Raw genomic sequence first — 21,913 nt, 5'->3', positions numbered from 1 at the left:
AGTGCCCAAAAGGTAGTAATATAATAATAATAAAGAAGAAGAAGAATAAATAAATATATATATATATATATATATATATATATATATATATATATATATATATATATATATATATATATATATATATATATATATATATATATATATATATATAAAAAGCCGCCACCCCCGTTGCCTTTCGGGTTCCTGTGCACGACGGGCAATAACGTAACCCCGCTTTGACTGTCGAGAAGAAGTCTGCTTTAGAGCTTGCATCAGTGTGAGTTAGAGGATGGATACCCGACCCGAGCCCGACGGGACCCGCCGGTACCCGACGGGCCGGGCCGGGTTCGGACAGATATTTAGAAATGATGTTCGGGTTCGGGTCGGGCTCGGTCACATCAGCGCTGTCAGGGATCAGCCAGGCTCCACCACCACCCAATCACTGAGATCACTATCACCTGAATATTAATTACCAGCACCTGTACGCCATCACCACAAACACTTATAAGCACACACTTCACCCTGGTACTTTGTCTGGTCTCGTAAATGAGTAGGACTCTCAAAGCTTCTTCGCCTACCTTCCAAGCAACTCTCTACGGAGTATCTCCATCGTCTAGTTTGAAGTCTTCTGTGTCTCCAAGTTCGTCACCCTCTTCATCTTAACCATCGTTGTCTGAGTTTATCTCTCTCCAACACTGGTGTGTGCTTCCTTCACCACGGCTTCTTCCACCATCATCAAGGACAGTCAGTATCCACGGTTCCACGCCCTTCATTGTTTACAATCCACTACGGTGCCCATTGCAACTTCTCATTGTGTATCAATAAACTGGTTACTCATTTCTACTTTCCTGTTTGGAGTGTCTGTTTCGTTACAGAAGACCAGACCAAAACCGCCGAAGTGAGTTCACCCGATCCATTTCAGGATCTTGTGGATGCATTCAAACGCACGCTTACCATGTCGACTTCCGCACCACCCGTCATCGCCCCTCCTTCACCACCAGTGGTCTCCAGTCCAGTGGCCAACCCGGCGCCCTACTCAGGTCTGGCGGAGGACTGCGATGGATTTCTTCTTCAGTGTTCGTTGGCCATCGAGATGCAGTCGCCCCGTTTCCCCACAGAGAGATCTAAAGTAGCATTTATTATTTCCCTGCTGACGGGACGGGCTCTCAATTGGGCTCGCATCCTCTGGAATCAAGATGCCGACGCCACGCAGTCTGTGAGTAACTTCACCACTTACTTCCGTGAAGTTTTTGGAATTCCAGATGGTGATTCAACTGCCAGTGAACAGTTATATCATATTCGCCAAGGGAAGGAGTCCGTGTCTGATTACAATATCAAATTCCGGACTCTAGCGGCCGCCAGTGGATGGAATGAGTGCTCGCTCCTCACCACCTATCGGCAGGGACTTAATCCTCGTCTACGACTGCATCTCGCTGCATACGATGATTCCCTGGGTATTGAGCGGTTTATGCAGCTCGCAGTTCGTACCGATCGCCGTATGCAGCCCTGCATGGAGGATCTGCATGGCCAGACGTCACATTTTCTACCCCGCCAACCAGAGAATACCAGCACTCCAGAACCAGTCCCCATGCAAGTGGATAACACCCGCCTAACATTTGTGGAGCGACAGAGGAGGATGACTCAGGGTCTATGCCTATACTGCGGCGCCGGTGGACACATTGTCTCAGCATGTCCTATTCGTCCACCACGACCCCTGGTGAGTGTTATTCATTCCTCCCTGGTCAATATTAAACCACTCACCACTGAAGTCATCCTTATCACTTCTCACATCTCCTTTCCAGTACACGCCCTCCTTGACTCAGGGTCAGCAGGAAACTTCATTTCAGACTCCCTCTGCCGCCAGCTTAACCTACAGAAAAGGCCCACTGAAAACCACTACCAGGTACACTCGATAATTGGCAAGCCTCTCAATAAGAAGAACGTCCGTTTCTCTGTGGGACCCATCCACCTGCAACTTGGACTGCTTCACTCTGAATCCATCACTCTACTGGTTCTGGAGAATTCCACAGCTGGGATTATCCTAGGGCGCCCATGGTTCATGCAACACAATCCCATCATCTCCTGGGTAACAGGAGAAATCTTGAAGTGGGGCGATAGCTGTTTTCCGGGTTGCTTCCCACATCTTCCTCAACCGGTGATTCACATTCCTATGAACTCCACTTCCATCGAGAGCCCTCTGGAACAGCAGTCCATTGACATTCCGACCTGTTACGCCCCCTTCAGTGATGTCTTCTGTCCCAAACGAGCGTCATCCTTGCCACCACACCGACCATGGGATTGTGCTATCAATCTCCTTCCGGATGAGCCAGTGCCCCACGGTAAGATCTACCCACTATCACTTCCAGAGCAGAAGGCCATGGAGGAGTACGTAGAAGAGGCCCTCCAGCAAGGCTACATCCGCCCTTCCACCTCCCCTGCTGCTTCGAGTTTTTTCTTTGTGGCCAAAAAGGACGGAGGTTTGCGGCCCTGCATCGATTACCGGGCCCTCAACAAGATAACCGTTAAGTTCAGATACCCACTTCCTCTCGTCCCAGCAGCCCTTGAACAACTTCGTGGTGCAACCGTGTTCACTAAGTTGGACCTCCGCAGCGCGTATAATCTCGTTCGGATACGTGAGGGGGACGAGTGGAAGACGGCCTTTGTAACCCCAACTGGCCACTATGAATACTTGGTCATGCCATATGGCCTGGTAAATGCCCCCTCCGTATTCCAGGACTTTATGCACGAGGTGCTCCGGGAACTCCTCCATCGTACTGTGATCGTCTATATAGATGACATTCTGATATATTCCCGGAGCCTGGCAGAACATCGCCACCATGTTGCGGAGGTCCTCCAACGTCTCCGGGAACACCAGCTCTTTCTTAAAGCCGAGAAATGCTCCTTCCACCAGTCTACCACCCAATTTCTCGGCTACAACATTAGCGAACACGGCATCCAAATGGACGAGGGGAAGGTGGAAGCTGTTCGAAACTGGCCAATTCCTTCAACCATTAAAGAACTTCAGCGTTTCCTGGGATTTTCAAATTTCTACCGCCGTTTCATTCACAACTACAGTTCCATCACCTCCCCGTTAACCAATCTTCTCAAAGACAAGCCCAAATCTCTGTCCTGGACACCAGCAGCCACTCAAGCTTTCCAGAGCCTCAAGAATTCTTTTACCAATGCGCCGCTTCTAGTCCACCCTGATCCGAATAAACAGTTCATAGTTGAAGTAGACGCCTCGACCACCGGAGTAGGAGCGGTATTATCTCAGCAGCAGGGGACTCCACCTCGTCTCCATCCATGCGCCTTCTTCTCCAAGAAATTATCCCCGGCGGAGATGAATTACGACATCGGTAACCGAGAACTACTGGCAATTAAGCTTGCTTTAGAGGAGTGGAGACACTGGTTGGAGGGAGCTAAGGAAAGCTTCTCGGTACTCACCGACCACAAAAACCTCCAATACCTCCGAGAAGCCAAACGGCTCAACCCCAGACAGGCAAGATGGGCTTTATTTCTCACCCGTTTCCATTTCACAATCTCATATCGTCCTGGTACAAAGAATTGTAAAGCTGATGCTCTATCCCGTATCCATACCATTGAAGAGAAGACTGAGGAACCTGAGCCCATCTTATCTCAAAGGATCTTCGTATGCCCCATCCAGTGGTCTCTCGATCAACAAATCTCCTCCAGTGTCTCTGAACCATCTCCGCCGGGGTGTCCTCCCGGTCGCACCTATGTTCCCAGGTCTCAACGTATCAATCTCACTCACTCGGCACATACTTCTGTGGGCACTGGCCATCCAGGGGCCAACCGCACTCTCTCACTGCTGCAAGACCGCTTCTGGTGGCCTAACATGGCTAGGGATGTGAGAAGGTACGTACAAGGATGTCATGACTGCGCCATCTCCAAGAGCCCACGCCACCTTCCATCCGGCAAGCTTCTTCCATTACCCGTTCCTCAACGACCCTGGTCACACCTGGGAGTAGATTTTGCCACAGACCTCCCTCCATCCGATGGTAACACCTGCATATTCGTAATAGTTGACAGATTCTCAAAGTCCTGCCGTCTGATCCCCCTAAAGGGCTTACCCACAGCAATGACTACTGCAGAGCTCCTCTTCAATCAGGTATTCCGGCACTATGGAATCCCTGAAGATATAGTATCCGATCGAGGCCCCCAGTTCATCTCACAAGTTTGGAAGGCTTTCTTCAAACTCCTAGGTGTGACCGTTAGTCTTTCATCTGGATACCACCCACAGTCGAACGGGCAAACGGAAAGAAAGATTCAGGAGGTTGGGCGCTTCCTACGAACCTTCTGCCACGGCCACCAGAATTCGTGGAACCAATTCCTAGGCTGGGCCGAGTACGCACAAAACTCCCTTCGTCAGTCTGCCACTGGACTCACTCCCTTCCAGTGTGTGCTCGGTTACCAGCCTCCACTGTTCCCATGGTCCGGGGAACCTTCCGACGTCCCCTCCGTTGACTATTGGTTCCGAGAGAGTGAGAGGGTCTGGGACGACGCACACCATCATCTTCAGAGGGCAGTGCGCAGACAAAGGAACCAAGCAGACATTCGGAGGGCAGAGCCACCTACCTTTCAGCCAGGACAGAAGGTCTGGCTATCCACACGAGACATCAAGCTGCGCCTGCCCTGCAAGAAGCTGAGTCCCAGATACGTTGGTCCCTTCACTATCATCCGACAAATCAACCCCGTCACCTACCAACTCCAGTTACCCTCGCACTACAGAATCCACTCTACATTTCATGTCTCACTCCTTAAACCTTATCACTCACCTGTATCTGTTCCCTCCACAGAGCCTTGCCCGACAGATGAACCCCCTCTCCCACTGATTCAGGAAGATGGAACCATCTATACGATCCGGGAGATCTTGGATTCCCGGCGCCGTGGTGGTCGCTTGGAGTATCTGGTGGACTGGGAGGGTTATGGACCAGAGGAACGTTCCTGGACACCTAGAGATGACATCCTAGACCCTACTCTCCTTACTGCTTTCCATGATTCTCACCCAGATCGTCCAGCACCCCGAGGAAGAGGCCGACCACCACGACGTCGGGGTCCACGGCCCTCAGGAGCAGGCCGTGGAGGGGGGGGTACTGTCAGGGATCAGCCAGGCTCCACCACCACCCAATCACTGAGATCACTATCACCTGAATATTAATTACCAGCACCTGTACGCCATCACCACAAACACTTATAAGCACACACTTCACCCTGGTACTTTGTCTGGTCTCGTAAATGAGTAGGACTCTCAAAGCTTCTTCGCCTACCTTCCAAGCAACTCTCTACGGAGTATCTCCATCGTCTAGTTTGAAGTCTTCTGTGTCTCCAAGTTCGTCACCCTCTTCATCTTAACCATCGTTGTCTGAGTTTATCTCTCTCCAACACTGGTGTGTGCTTCCTTCACCACGGCTTCTTCCACCATCATCAAGGACAGTCAGTATCCACGGTTCCACGCCCTTCATTGTTTACAATCCACTACGGTGCCCATTGCAACTTCTCATTGTGTATCAATAAACTGGTTACTCATTTCTACTTTCCTGTTTGGAGTGTCTGTTTCGTTACAAGCGCGATAAGGCATTGAACATTTTAAATTTAAAACAGCTTATGTAGGTAGCCGATGTGCCTGATGCTTTCACTTGATGCAAACGTTCGTTTTTGTGATTAAAATACATGTAAAATATTACCATAACATCCGTCTTCCTGTGTGCGGACATTTGTTTATGTAGCCGTGACAACGAAACGCGTGCATAATGTGCGCGCGCCAGGTGTTAAGAGCGCTTGTTGCTCCGCGCGCTGATGCGCTTGTCCTGTTGACATTTCCGATTGCCTTCCTACAGTTGCTTAATAAAAGCGGGCTTTCCACACAAACAAACGTACAATTGTCATTAGTATGAGAAAAAAATGGGATTTTAACTGTCGGGCTCGGGTCGGGCTCGAACATAAATATCTTTATGCCTGTCGGGCTCGGGTCGGGTTCGGTTACTGCTCTGTCGGACGCGGGCCGGGCTCGGACTGAAAAATTCGGCCCGATCCGCACTCTAGTGTGAGTCTTTCTGCTCCCCTCCAAACACACACAGAAAAGGGGGGGGCTGTCTGTGTGTGTGCCCTCCCTCCCTCCCTCCCTCCCCACACACACACACACACACACACACAGAGAATGGCAGGGGGAACTCTGTCAGAGAGAGACAAAACCACATTCAAACCAAAATATCTGACTTCCTGTTGGTCGGAGCTAATGACTGTAAATGAGAAAGTTGTCCGGATCGATAAGCACAATATACAGACCGAGTTTTGTGACTGTAGGTAAAAATAACCCACCCACTTTAGTCAAAAGTATCTTGAAAGTAACACACTTCCTGCTGCCAGTTGGTGGCGCTATAACTTTGACTCACAATAGTCACATCCATGTGATCGCCCTCTTACAACAAACACACTGCTGAAGTTTCATCAAGATCAATAAATGTATGAAGACGTTATAACACATTGTGTTTTTCTTTTCTCGCCATAACTTTGTTTCCTCGCCACGGCCAAACCGTTCGAGATATCAAAAATCCGTTCGCAATTTAGCGTCCTTAATGTCTTGACTTCATGCTGACCGAGTTTGGTGGCGATAGGATAATATTTCTTGAAGGAGTATATCAAATTCCAGGGGCATGCATTTTCATACAGCCCATAATAGCTGACTTCCTGTTGGACTGGCGTAAAACTTAGAGCACGAAAGTTGTTCGGCCCGATTAAATCTATATGTGTACCGAGTCTCATATTATTACATGCAAACGTGTTTGATATATGGACCAAGTTTTTCGGACCACGTTCAAGGGGGCGCTGTTGAGCTCCCCTGCCACGCCCGGGTACCAGCTTCAGCCCAGCACTGATGGCCGCAGGTTCTGACCTGTGTGCAAAGTTTCAAGAGTTTTCGAGCACGTTAAGGGCCCCAAAAGTCCCCGAGAAGTCCCACACAGCAGAGAAAGGGTTAAAATAAAGCCCCCCCTCCTCTCTCACACACACAGACACTGAGAGAGACTGGCAAAATTCCCATCAAATCACATTCAAACCAAAATATCTGACTTCCTGTTGGTCGGAGCTAATGACTGTAAATTAGAAAGTTGTCCGGCTCGGGGAGATAAATATAAATACCGATTTTTGTTACTGTAGGTAAAACTAATACCCCATTTTTGACTTAAGGTGGCGCTACTGAGCCCCTCCACCGCGCCCGTTTCTGAAACTTCACACATGCCTAGTACCTAATAAATCTGATATGCATGTTGAGTTTCATGCAATTTGAAGCATGTTAAGAGCCTCAAATGCACCCAAAAAGAATATAAAAGTTTAAAGCATTGCCATGGCGACAGTATTAAAGATATCAATAATCCTTTCACAGGTCTACATCTGTCGTGTGTTTGCATTATACACATAAAGTTTGAAGCAAATCGGGTAAAAATAAGAGGGTGAATTCAAAGCATTTTGAAAGTGACACACTTCCTGCTGCCAGTTGGTGGCGCTATAACTTTGACTCACAATAGTCACATCCATGTGATCGGCCTCTTACAACGAACACACTGCTGAAGTTTCATCAAGATCAGTTAATGTATGAGGATGTTATAACACACTTCCTGTTTCCAATATTCGCCATAAATTCGTTTCCTCGCCACGGCCAAACCGTTCGAGATATCAAAAATCCCCTCGCAATTTATCATCCTCCATGTCTTGACTTCATGCACACAGAGTTTCGTGGTCATCCGATGAATTCTCTAGGACAAGTGTTTCAAATGCCAGAACATGCGTTTCCATACAACCCATAATAACCGACTTCCTGTTGGACTGGCGTAAAACTTAGAGCACGAAAGTTGTTCGGCCCGATGAGATCTATACGTGTACCGAGTTTCATATTATTACATGCAAGCGTGTTTGAGATATGGACATGTTTTTGAATCCCATTCCAGGGGGCGCTGGCGAGCCCCCCTGCCACGCCCGGGTCCCAGCTTCAGTCGGGCCCTAATGGCCGCAGGTTCTGACATTTGTGCAAAGTTTCAAGAGTTTTTGAGCACGTTAAGGCCCCCAAAAGTGCCCAAAAGGTAGTAATATAATAATAATAAAGAAGAAGAAGAATAAATAATAATCTGAAGGAAAACAATAGGGCCTTCGCCTTTTCAAGGCTTGGGCCCTAATAATAAAGAAGAAGAAGAAGAAGAAGAAGAATAATAAAATATAGCTGCAAGCAGCGATTACGGGCCCAAGCCGGTGGCACCGCCACCCTGGTGCCTTTAGTTACACTAAAGGCACCGGGCTGGCGCTGCCACCGGCTTGGGCCCTCCATCGCTGCTTGCAGCTATATTTATTTATATTTATATATATATATATATATATATATATATATATATATATATATATATATATATATATATATATATAAAAAGCCGCCACCCCCGTTGCCTTTCGGGTTCCTGTGCACGACGGGCAATAACGTAACCCCGCTTTGACTGTCGAGAAGAAGTCTGCTTTAGAGCTTGCATCAGTGTGAGTCTTTCTGCTCCCCTCCAAACACACACAGAAAAGGGGGGGGCTGTCTGTGTGTGTGCCCTCCCTCCATCCCCCCCCCCCCCCCCCCCCCCCCACACACACACACACACACACAGAGAGAATGGCAGGGGGAACTCTGTCAGAGAGAGACAAAACCACATTCAAACCAAAATATCTGACTTCCTGTTGGTCGGAGCTTATGACTGTAAATGAGAAAGTTGTCCGGATCAATAAGCACAATATAGAGACCGAGTTTTGTGACTGTAGGTAAAAATAACCCACCCACTTTAGTCAAAAGTATCTTGAAAGTAACACACTTCCTGCTGCCAGTTGGTGGCGCTATAACTTTGACTCACAATAGTCACATCCATGTGATCGCCCTCTTACAACAAACACACTGCTGAAGTTTCATCAAGATCAATAAATGTATGAAGACGTTATAACACATTGTGTTTTTCTTTTCTCGCCATAACTTCGTTTCCTCGCCACAGCCAAACCGTTCGAGATATCAAAAATCCGTCCGCAATTTAGCGTCCTCAATGTCTTGACTTCATGCTGACCGAGTTTGGTGGCGATAGGATAATTTTTCTTGGAGGAGTATATCAAATTCCAGGGGCATGCATTTTCATACAGCCCATGATAGCCGACTTCCTGTTGGACTGGCGTAAAACTTAGAGCACGAAAGTTGTTCGGCCCGATTAAATCTATATGTGTACCGAGTTTCATATTATTACATGCAAACGTGTTTGATATATGGACCAAGTTTTTCGGACCACGTTCAAGGGGGCGCTGTTGAGCTCCCCTGCCACGCCCGGGTACCAGCTTCAGCCCAGCCCTGATGGTCGCAGGTTCTGACCTGTGTGCAAAGTTTCAAGAGTTTTCGAGCACGTTAAGGGCCCCAAAAGTGCCCGAGAAGTCCCACACAGCAGAGAAAGGGTTAAAATAAAGCCCCCCTCCTCTCTCACACACACAGACACTGAGAGAGACTGGCAAAATTCCCATCAAATCACATTCAAACCAAAATATCTGACTTCCTGTTGGTCGGAGCTAATGACTGTAAATTAGAAAGTTGTCCGGCTCGGGGAGATAAATATAAATACCGATTTTTGTTACTGTAGGTAAAACTAATATCCCATTTTTGACTAAAGGTGGCGCTACTGAGCCCCTTACCACGCCCGTTTCTGAAACTTCACACATGCCTAGTACCTAATAAATCTGATATGCATGTTGAGTTTCATGCAATTTGAAGCATGTTAAGAGCCTCAAATGCACCCAAAAAGAATATAAAAGTTTAAAGCGTTGCCATGGCAACAGTATTTAAGATATCAATAATTCTTTCACAGGTCTACATCTGCCGTGTGTTTACATTATACACATAAAGTTTGAAGCAAATCGGGTAAAAATAAGAGGGTGAATTCAAAGCATTTTGAAAGTGACACACTTCCTGCTGCCAGTTGGTGGCGCTATAACTTTGACTCACAATAGTCACATCCATGCGATCGGCCTCTTACAACGAACACACTGCTGAAGTTTCATCAAGATCAATTAATGTATGAGGATGTTATAACACACTTCCTGTTTCCAATATTCGCCATAAATTCGTTTCCTCGCCACGGCCAAACCGTTCGAGATATCAAAAATCCCCTCGCAATTTATCATCCTCCATGTCTTGACTTCATGCACACCGAGTTTCGTGGTGATTGGTTGAATCGTCTAGGAGGAGTATTTTAAATTCCATTGCATGTGTTTTTTAAACTACGCCAAATAGCCGACTTCCTGTTGGGCTGGGGTAAAAAGTCAGAGCACGAAGGATATATGAACCGATGAGATCTATAAGTGTACCGAGTTTCATATTATTACACGCAAGCGTGTTTGATTTATGGACCAAGTTTTCGGACCGCGTTCCAGGGGGCGCTGTCGAGCCCCCCTGCCACGCCCGGGTACCAGCTTCAGTACGGCTCTAATGGCCGCGGGTTCTGACATTTGTGCAAAGTTTCAAGAGTTTTTGAGCACGTTAAGGCCCCCAAAAGTGCCCAAAAGGTAGTAATATAATAATAATGAAGAATAATCCGAAGGAAAACAATAGGGCCTTCGCCTTTTCAAGGCTTGGGCCCTAATAATAAAGAAGAAATATATATATATATATAAAGCCGCCACCCCGTTGCCTTTCGGGTTCCTGTGCACGACGGGCAATAACGTAACCCGCTTTGACTGTCGAGAAGAAGTCTGCTTTAGAGCTTGTATCAGTGTGAGTCTTTCTGCTCCCCTCCAAACACACACAGAAAAGGGGGGGGGGGCTGTCTGTGTGTGTGCCCCCCCCCCCCCCCCACACACACACACACACACACACAGAGAGAGAATGGCAGGGGGAACTCTGTCAGAGAGAGACAAAACCACATTCAAACCAAAATATCTGACTTCCTGTTGGTCGGAGCTTATGACTGTAAAAGAGAAAGTTGTCCGGATCGATAAGCATAATATACAGACCGAGTTTTGGGACTGTAGGTAAAAATACCCCCCCCACTTTAGTCAAAAGTATCTTGAAAGTAACACACTTCCTGCTGCCAGTTGGTGGCGCTATAACTTTGACTCACAATAGCCACATCCATGTGATCGCCCTCTTACAACAAACACACTGCTGAAATTTCATCAAGATCAGTTAAAGTATGAAGACGTTATAACACATTGTGTTTTTCTTTTCTCGCCATAACTTCGTTTCCTCGCCACGGCCAAACCATTCGAGATATCAAAAATCCGTCCGCAATTTAGCGTCCTCAATGTCTTGACTTCATGCTGACCGAGTTTGGTGAAGATCAAATTAAATTTCTTGGAGGAGTATATAAAATTCCAGGGGCGTGCGTTTTCATACAACCCATAATAGCCGACTTCCTGTTGGGCTGGCGTAAAAACTTAGAGCACGAAAGTTGTTCGGCCCGATGAGATCTATATGTGTACCGAGTTTCATACTAATTCATGCAATATTCAGTTTGATATATGGACCAAGTTTTCGGACCCCGTTAAAGGGGGCGCTGTTGAGCCCCCCTGCCACGCCCGGGTACCAGCTTCAGCCCGGCCCTGATGGCCGCAGGTTCTGACCTGTGTGCAAAGTTTCAAGAGTTTTCGAGCACGTTAAGGGCCCCAAAAGTGCCCGAGAAGTCCCACACAGCAGAGAAAGGGTTAAAATAAAGCCCCCCCTCCTCTCTCACACACACACAGACACTGAGAGAGACTGGCAAAATTCCCATCAAATCACATTCAAACCAAAATATCTGACTTCCTGTTGGTCGGAGCTAATGACTGTAAATTAGAAAGTTGTCCGGCTCGGGGAGATAAATATAAATACCGATTTTTGTTACTGTAGGTAAAACTAATACCCCATTTTTGACTAAAGGTGGCACTACTGAGCCCCTTACCACGCCCGTTTCTGAAACTTTGCACAAGTGTACTAGGCAATAAATGTAAAGTGTCTGTCGAGTTTCATGCAATTTCAAGCATGCTAAGAGTCTCAAAAACTTTAAAAAAGAATATTAAAGTTTGCTGCGTTGCCATGGCAACAGTATTTAAGATATCAATAATCCTTTCACAGGTCTACATCTGCCGTGTGTTTACATTATACACATAAAGTTTGAAGCAAATCGGGTAAAAATAAGAGGGTGATTTTAAAGCATTTTGAAAGTGACACACTTCCTGCTGCCAGTTGGTGGCGCTATAACTTTGACTCACAATAGTCACATCCATGTGATCGGCCTCTTACAGCGAACACACTGCTGAAGTTTCATCCAGATCAATTAATGTATGAGGATGTTATAACACACTTCCTGTTTCCAATATTCGCCATAAATTCGTTTCCTCGCCACGGCCAAACCGTTCGAGATATCAAAAATCCCCTCGCAATTTATCATCCTCCATGTCTTGACTTCATGCACACCGAGTTTCGTGGTCATCCGATGAATTCTGTAGGACAAGTGTTTCAAATGCCAGAACATGCGTTTCCATACAGCCCATAATAACCGACTTCCTGTTGGACTGGCGTAAAACTTAGAGCACGAAAGTTGTTCGGCCCGATGAGATCTAAATGTGTACCGAGTTTCATATTATTACATGCAAGCGTGTTTGATATACGGACAAGTGTTTGAATCCCATTCCAGGGGGCGCTGTCGAGCCCCCCTGCCACGCCCGGGTACCAGCTTCAGCCCGGCCGCGGGTTCTAACCTGTGTGCAAAAGTTCAAGAGTTTTCGAGCACGTTAAGGGCCCCAAAAGTGCCCGAGATTTTGCACACAGCAGAGAAAGGGTTAAACTAAACTAGCCCCCCTCCTCACACACACACATACACAGATCCCCCCTCCCCTCCCCACCCCACACAGACAGACACACACACACAGAATAGCAGAGACAGAGAGAGACACAATTCACATTCAAACCACAATATCTGACTTTCTGTTGGTCGGAGCTAATGACTGTAAATTAGAAAGTTGTTCGGCTTGATAATATCAATATACACGCTGAGTTTTGTAACTGTAGGTAAAACTATAACTAAGTTATAACACACTTTATGCATCCTTTTTTAATCATAAATTCGTTTCCTCGCCACGGCCAAACCGTTCGAGATATCAAAAATCCATCCGCAATTTAGCATCCTCCATGTCTTGACTTCATGCACACCGAGTTTCGTGGTCATCGGATGAATTCTCTGGGAGAAGTGTTTCAAATGCCAGAACATGCGTTTCCATACAGCCCATAATAGCCGACTTCCTGTTGGGCTGGCGTAAAACTTAGAGCACGAAAGTTGTTCGGCCCGATGAGATCTACATGTGTACCGAGTTTCATATTATTACATGCAAGCGTGTTTGATATATGGACATGTTTTTGAATCCCATTCCAGGGGGCGCTGCCGAGCCCCCCTGCCACGCCCGGGTCCCAGCTTCAGCGCGGCCCTAATGGCCGCAGGTTCTGACATTTGTGCAAAGTTTCAAGAGTTTTTGAGCACGTTAAGGCCCCCAAAAGTGCCCAAAAGGTAGTAAAATAATAATAATAAAGAAGAAGAAGAATAATAATAATAATAAATAATAATCCGAAGGAAAACAATAGGGCCTTCGCCTTTTCAAGGCTTGGGCCCTAATAAATAATAATCCGAAGGAAAACAATAGGGCCTTCGCCTTTTCAAGGCTTGGGCCCTAATAATAATCCCAAGAAAAACAATAGGGCCTTCGCCTTTTCAAGGCTTGGGCCCTAATAATAATCCGAAGAAAAACAATAGGGCCTTCGCCTTTTCAAGGCTTGGGCCCTAATAATAATCCTAAGAAAAACAATAGGGCCTTCGCCTTTTCAAGGCTTGGGCCCTAATTAAAAACATTAACAAACTAAAATACAGTGCATTCATTTTATTGAAGTAAAAAAATAAATACTGTCATTTTTGACCACCTCGCGAGCAGCACCTGTGCCGCTCCTTTAAGAAAGCGGGTAGAACACCGCGCTGATTGTCTCTTTAGACTTTCCGTAGTTCTCAATGCATACAACAACCCTGAAGCACAGCTGAGCACTTTTCATCATCTTTTACACGTTTTGTCTTCATAACTCTGAAGATCTTATGTCTGTAAGTTATGGTTAAAGTTGCATTTTCATGACAACCTTAAGTAAAGATCGTTTGAATTACATATTTGTGTGAAAAGTGTTAAAAATGATAAAGATGCTAATTGCGTTAGCCTGTCTATGGCGTTTTCCATGTTAAGTTAGCATTCATGCTAATCGCTATATAACCATGTGTGGTTAATGGGTAAATTACTGTTACTGTATTTTGTGTTTTTCTAAGTGGTATTTAATCATGTGTTAATAAGAATTTAACCTATTCAAGTTTATTAATAAGTACATTTGTATTTCTGTATTCTGATAAAACATCCTAAACGTCCTACTGCTTCCTGGGTGTTTATTGAAGAACCTGTTTGCTGTCTGCCAAGCTAGAAGTCATACCCAAATTTTAGTAAGGGCAGAATAGTGAAAAGACATTATTCGACGGGTTATATCTGGAACGTGTTGCCACGTGGAAATGCACAGCAATCTTCACTAAAGCTGCCTTCACTATGGAAGATCTCGAGATACGATCCCAATGCTCTAACACCTCACATAGCAGCCGGTCTTCTTCAGCAAGTGTTATAGCAGCCAGAGCACGTGCCAAGGCAGAGGCTGCTCGCACTCAAGCATCATTTGCTCAAAAAGAAGCAGACATGCTAAAAGCACAAGCATATTTTGAGGAAGAACAAAAGAAAGCTGCAGCTGTGGCTGATAGGAAAAAAGCAGAGCTGGAAGCAAACCTCCACACTCTGCGACTAGAGAGTGCTGCGGCAGCTGCCAATGCTGAAGCTGAAGTTTTAGAGGCAGCTGCTGAGAACGAAGTAGGGGATCCTGATCACATAAGCTTAAAGAGTGAATGCGTTGAGCAGGGTTTTGCAACGAATCCAAAATCTGACCACTCTCACCATGACTCGCAACCCCAAGAACCGGAGCCAACACCAACACGCCAGCTAACAATGGAAGTTGGTGAGTCAGTTAAAAGATACAAGGAGAAGGGTACCACGCAGTCAGATGAAATCAGCGTCCACGAGTTTCAGGAATTACCCGCTCAATACACATTCACTCAAGAACAAGCTCCTTCGAGTTGACACCATCAAGGTCCATATAAGTCCACTCTGTACGACTTTGAGCGTCAATATCATTCATCTCCACTACGAGGAAGTTCTAGCCACAGAGATCACTCACACATGGCTACACTATTAGGCAACCATGACCAACCTTCTCAGCCTTATTCAACCTTTGCTTCCAGAGAGCCCGAGTCTGGGTCAGCAGCTATGTCAGACTTAGCCAGGTATTTGGTACGCCGCGAAATGGTGAGCTCAGGGCTACTAAAGTACGACGACCAACCAGAGAACTATAGGGCCTGGAAGGCATCCTTCTTCAGCTCTATAGAGAGCCTACACCTAGCACCAAGAGAGGAGTTAGATCTCCTTTGCAAATGGCTGGGACCAAAATCTTCCGAGCAGGCAAGGAGGATAAGAGCGGTTCATATCCATGATGCAGCAGCGGGTGTGAATATGGTGTGGCAAAGGCTGGAGGACTGCTTTGGATCGCCGGAAGCCATAGAAAATGCTCTCTTCAGGAAAATAGAGGATTTTCCTAAAATCAGCAACAGAGACAATCAAAAGCTGAGAGAATTTGGAGACATTCTTTTGGAGCTAGAGGCTGCCAGAGCAGATGGCTTCTTAACTGGGCTCAGTTACTTGGACACATCTCGTGGCATCACTCCAATTGTTTAGAAACTGCCATACTCCCTGCATGACAAGTGGGTCTCTCTAGCATCTCGTTACAAAGAAGCCTACAGAGCTTCATACCCACCATTCTCTATATTGGCAAAGTTTGTCTGTGACCAAGCCAAGATTCTGAACGACCCGAGTTTCACAGCACTTACTGGTCCGAGCATGAACAAAACTGAAAGACCCTTTAAACTAAATTTAACACCTGTTTCTGTCTGGAGGACAGACGTCTCAGTAGTCACTGATAACCATCAAGACAACTTGGAAGAAAAAGCACCGATCGACCTAGACAAGCAGTGTCCCCTTCACCTCAAACCACATCCCCTGAGGAAATGCCGTGGTTTCCGAAGCAAACCTTTGGAGGAGAGAAAAACATACCTTAGGGACAAGAACATCTGTTACAGGTGTTGTGCTTCATACAGTCATGGGCTGGGTTATCATAGGAGAAGTGTGTTTGGGGTCAGCTCACAAACCAGACGCCATCAATGTCTACAAGACTAACATACTGAGTAACGGCCGTCCATCTCTTTTTGATCCTTGTCCAAGTAAGCTTCACGTCAAAGAGAAGGTGGGTATTCAGGTACTTCAACCTGGAGTTGCACATCTCGCAGATGTTGACAACCTGTTTAGTGAAACAGATTGTCTTGGTAAAGGAGTCTTCCAGCAAACGGCCCAGGATGACAAGCCTGCTATGTCTGTGGAAGATGAGATCTTTCTGGAAATCATGGACAAACAGATGTTTATGGACGACTCAAACAGTTTAGAGAACCAAGGCGCAAACTTCCCAACAATAGAGTACAAGCAGAAAACCGTCTCAAGACACTACGCCGTAGGATGGAAAGCTGTCAGGAAATGAGAGAACACATGCTTGTATTTATGCAGAGAATCTTTGAATCAGGACATGCAGAACCAGCTCCCACGCTCCCCCGAGACCAAGAACGCTGGTATCTGCCAATTTTTGGGGTGTACCATCCACGCAAGCCAGGTCAGATTCGAGCTGTATTCGACTCCAGTGCGAAGCATGATGGTATTTCCCTGAATGACATCCTTTTGAGCGGCCCTGATTTAAACAACTCGCTCCTTGGGGTACTTACTCGCTTCCGTAAAGAACCGGTTGCTGTAGTAGCAGACATAGAGCAGATGTTCTACTGCTTCAGAGTCTGCGAGGAGCATCGTGATTTCCTGCGGTTCCTCTGGTTTCAGAACAACGACCCTGCCAGAGAGGTTGCAGAGTACCGCATGACTGTCCATGTATTTGGAAATAGCCCCTCACCAGCCGTTGCCATATATGGTTTAAGAAGAGCTGCTCTACAAGAGGAAGACGAAGATGGCCCGGAGGCAAAACAGTTTGTCTTGAGAGATTTTTACGTGGATGACGGTTTGGCGTCATTTCCTACCAGTGACCTTGCCATTCATGTACTAAAACAGACTAAAGAGATGTTGGCAGTTTCAAACATTCGACTACACAAGCTAGCATCCAATCACAAGGCTGTGATGGAGGCATTCCCACCCGAAGAACGGGCTAAAGAGCTAAAGGATTTAGCACTGGGGGTAGACCCTCTACCTGTGCAGAGAAGCTTAGGGCTCAACTGGAACCTTCAGAGCGACAGTTTCACTTTCTTCGTCTCCAGAGAAGACAAACCATTTACGCGCAGGGGTGTTCTCTCAACAGTCAACAGTCTGTTTGACCCACTTGGTTTTGTGGCTCCAATAACAATACAAGGGAAGTTACTTGTCAGAGAACTTTCATCAGGGTATTGTGAATGGGATGACCCATTGCCTGCCGAGAAAAAGATAAGGTGGAAGACCTGGAAAGATTCGCTCATTGCACTCGAGCAGCTCCAGATTCCACGGTCATACTTACCTGTTTCTTTGGTCTCTACACAAGCCAGGGAACTATGTGTCTTTTCTGACGCCTCCACCACAGCTATCTCTGCAGTAGCTTACATCAGAGCAGTTGACAATCAAGGAAACATTCAGGTTGGATTCTGCATGGGGAAATCCAAATTGGCTCCAAAGCAGTGCCACACTGTACCACGTCTGGAGCTTTGTGCAGCCGTACTTGCGGTAGAGCTTGCAGACACGTTGGTGGAAGAGTTGGACATGAAGGTGCACACAGTTAAGTTCTACACAGATAGTAGAGTAGTGCTTGGTTATATATACAAAACTAACAGAAGGTTTTACGTATATGTTGCCAACAGAGTTGCACGCATCCGAAAGTCAACACGCTCCGAACAATGGCATTTTATCAACACAGGACAAAATCCTGCAGATCACGGGACACGAGACATACCAGCTACTCTCTTGAAGGAAACCAACTGGTTTTGCGGACCCCTCTTTCTCAAAAAGAAAGATAACGCTGCTTCGTCTCAGCAGGAAGTCTTCGAGCTCGTGGAACCAGACTTGGTTGCAGAGGTGCGTTCCCCGATTACAACCCTGGCGACTAATGTTTCCAAAGCTCACCTTGGCTCGCACAGATTCTAGCGTTTTTCCAGCTGGAAGCAACTGACCCTTGGAGTAGCTAGACTTATTCAGAAAGCCAGATCTTGTTTTAAGACTTTGGGCGAAACAAAGATGGATAATCTCTCGCAGGCAAGGACTGTAATAATCCGTTGTGTACAACACGAAATCTTCAAAGAGGAAATTAAAAATTTGTCCAAAGGAGAGAGTGTGTCAAAAGACAGCCATCTCAGAAAACTTGATCCCATCATGGACACTGACGGTTTGTTGAGAATAGGTGGTCGCCTGTCCTCCGCCGCAATTTCTTGGGAAGAGAAACACCCAATAATCATCCCTAAACTCCATCACATTGCAACACTGTTGGTGCGTTATTACCATGAACGGGTCGCACACCAAGGCAGACACATCACCGAAGGCGCCATTCGGTCTGCCGGGTTATGGATATTGGGAGGAAAGAGACTGGTGTCAAGTGTCCTACACAAATGTGTTACTTGTTTGAAGTTAAGAGGCGAGACAGAAATGCAAAAAATGTCCGACCTACCTGTCGATCGAGTTACCCAAGTTCCTCCATTTACTCATGTCGGGATGGACGTGTTTGGCCCGTGGACAGTTTGTGCTCGTCGCACCAGAGGAGGTCTTGCTGAAGGAAAACGCTGGGCAGTATTGTTTACCTGTCTAGTAACAAGAGCATTGCACATAGAGGTAGTGGAGTCTCTATCAACATCGAGCTTCATAAATGCTCTAAGGAGATTCACCGTTATCAGAGGACCAGCAAAGCTTTTTCGTTCCAATCGCGGAACAAACTTTGTCGGTGCCTGTAGAGAACTAGGAATAACACCACAAGAGGCAGAGCTTCAGTCTTATCTGAAGGAACAAGGTTGTACTTGGGATTTCGATGTACCCCACTCTTCTCACATGGGTGGGGCATGGGAAAGAATGATAGGTGTTGCTCGCCGCATTCTGGATGCCATGCTACTCAAGGTACACTCCCCCAAACTCTCTCACGAGGTCTTAGTCACGCTATTGGCCGAAGTTGTTGCCATAATGAACGCAAGGCCAATAGTCCCTGTGTCATCAGATCCGCACAGTCCTGCCATGCTTTTGACACAGAAAACAGATTCACTGACTGCTCCTTTGGGATACTTTGACTTAAAGGATCTTTACCGGAGTCAATGGAAGCAGGTCCAAAACCTTGCGGATCACTTCTGGAAACAATGGCGTCAGGAATACCTTGCCACACTACAACCAAGACGGAAATGGCAGACAAGTCAACCCAACTTACAATCTGGAGATGTCGTGCTTCTTAAAGACAAGGGAGCCAAGCGGAATGAATGGCCTATGGGACTGATAGTCAATACGTTTCCTGGCCGAGATGGTAGAGTTCGCCAAGTGGAGGTTAGGGTAGTTCAAGGGGGTTCTGCTAGAGTTTATTCAAGACCCATCTCAGAAGTTGTTCTTTTATTCAGGGAGATAAGTGGTATACTATATTATACCAGGCGGGGAGTGTGCCGCTCCTTTAAGAAAGCGGGTAGAAGAATTACTACACCGCGCTGATTGTCTCTTTAGACTTTCCGTAGTTCTCAATGCATACAACAACCCTGAAGCACAGCTGAGCACTTTTCATCATCTTTTACACGTTTTGTCTTCATAACTCTGAAGATCTTATGTCTGTAAGTTATGGTTAAAGTTGCATTTTCATGACAACCTTAAGTAAAGATCGTTTGAATTACATATTTGTGTGAAAAGTGTTAAAAATGATAAAGATGCTAATTGCGTTAGCCTGTCTATGGCGTTTTCCATGTTAAGTTAGCATTCATGCTAATCGCTATATAACCATGTGTGGTTAATGGGTAAATTTATGTTACTGTATTTTGTGTTTTTCTAAGTGGTATTTAATCCTGTGTTAATAAGAATTTAACCTATTCAAGTTTATTAATAAGTACATTTGTATTTCTGTATTGAAGAACCTGTTAGCTGTCTGCCAAGCTAGAAGTCATACCCAAATTTTAGTAAGGGCAGAATAGCACCAGTTTTTATTTTAGTTCCAGTTTTTAACAATAATAACTCCATTTCTGTCTAATCGTGGTCTCTTAGTTAAATCCATATTTTATGTTCATTCATAAAATGTAAATTTTTTCATCTGAGAAGTAGCCATGAAATAAGCCTTGAATCAGGGTTTATTTCCCTGTCTGGCTGCACATCATCAATGATAAGCATATTTAGTTTCTCTGACAGACTATTTTTGAATTCCAGGTGTTCGGCCTTGGCTGTGTTGCACAAGTGGTCACAGGAAATGGTTATTTCGGCGATTACCTCAGCATAAATATAGGCTTTGGACTGAGCGTGGCTATGGGTGTGCACATTGGTGGAAAAGTGTCAGGTGAGACCCTCTTGACCCCAAGGTCAGAGCTCTCCTAATTCACCGTTTTCCATATTAATGACAATTAATAATGCAATATGTTTTACTCCATCGCACAGGAGCTCATATGAATGCAGCTGTTTCGTTCACAATGTGCGTGTTCGGCCAATTGCGCTGGAAGATGCTGCCACTGTATGTTTTCGCCCAGTTTCTGGGTTCCTTCCTCGCTGCCGGGACCATTTTTGCACTTTATTACGGTGAGGAGGAGTTATTTTTGTTCTTAGTGTTGGAGTAGGTCATATAAATTGCCACAAGGTTTCTTCGCTCACATCTGTACTGTGTTTTATAGATGCTATACATCATTTCTGTGGGGGCAATTTAACTGTGTCTGGTCCCAAAGCAACAGCTGGGATCTTTGCCACATATCCAGCACCTTACATCTCAATCTACACTGGATTCTTCGACCAGGTATGCCAAAAATGAATCATGTGCAAAAATATTGCTCAACTGTACCCATTAAGCACTTTTAGAGGAAGATATTTTTAAATTCTCCGGATCAGGTTGTGGGCACCGCCATGCTGTTGCTGTGTCTGATGGCTCTGGCGGACCAGAGAAACCAGCCGGTTGTGTCTAGAGGTGAGCCTGTTGGTGTGGGGCTCGTGGTGCTGCTCATCGGTGTCTCTCTGGGGAGCAACAGCGGCTATGCCATCAATCCCACGCGAGATCTGGGGCCAAGAGTCTTCACACTGATGGCAGGTTGGGGCATGGAGGTTTTCAGGTGAATAAATATAAAATCAAGCTATAAAACACTCTTTTATATTTGTTTGGATCAGGGTTAATGATTTGTAACACTTCCTGCATTTTCAGCCACAGTAACCCTGAATTCTTGATATGCATCACTTGAAACCATCCATTATGTTTTGGATTTTGTTCAAGTAAGTCACAGTTATCGACAGAGCCCCTAAAGGGACATGGTAATTTGAGATGGGAGGAAAAAAAATATTTCAATGCTTTTGCGTTCCCCTGAGAAACTTTGCATTCACACGCAAAGAACTCAAAAGGTTTCTCAGGGGAACGCAAACATTTTGCAAAGCGACTGCAAAGTTTCTCAAAAGAATGCATAAGCATTGACATTTCATTTTTTCCTCCCATCTCATATATTTTGTTCCCGTGCCCATGTCCCTTTAGGGAAGCGTTCCTCAAATCAGATCCTGGAGGGCCACTGCCCTGCCGAGTTTAGTTCTAACCCTAATCAAACACAAGCTA

At 45.9% G+C, this 21,913-nt stretch overlaps 1 protein-coding gene across 2 annotated transcripts in view; it reads left to right on the top strand.

Annotated features, from left to right (window-relative positions):
• aqp7 (aquaporin 7) overlaps positions 1-21,913 on the top strand; it is a 32,223-nt gene that overhangs the window by 7,775 nt on the left and 2,535 nt on the right. Inside the window, exons 1-5 of one of the 2 annotated variants that reach the window (XM_079585210.1) lie at positions 19,864-19,958; positions 20,542-20,668; positions 20,767-20,904; positions 20,997-21,115; positions 21,208-21,425. In XM_079585210.1, the coding sequence (XP_079441336.1) occupies positions 19,953-19,958; positions 20,542-20,668; positions 20,767-20,904; positions 20,997-21,115; positions 21,208-21,425 (608 nt within the window). In that variant the 5' untranslated portion in view covers positions 19,864-19,952. Of the gene's footprint in view, positions 1-19,863; positions 19,959-20,541; positions 20,669-20,766; positions 20,905-20,996; positions 21,116-21,207; positions 21,426-21,913 lie in introns of those variants that run through there. The other variant, XM_079585209.1, reaches the window with a different exon arrangement.

The sequence above is a fragment of the Phoxinus phoxinus genome (assembly GCF_949152265.1).
Source record: "Phoxinus phoxinus genome assembly, chromosome: 17".
NCBI classification, from domain to species: domain Eukaryota; kingdom Metazoa; phylum Chordata; class Actinopteri; order Cypriniformes; family Leuciscidae; genus Phoxinus; species Phoxinus phoxinus.
This window is presented reverse-complemented; position numbering and strand designations above follow the sequence as displayed.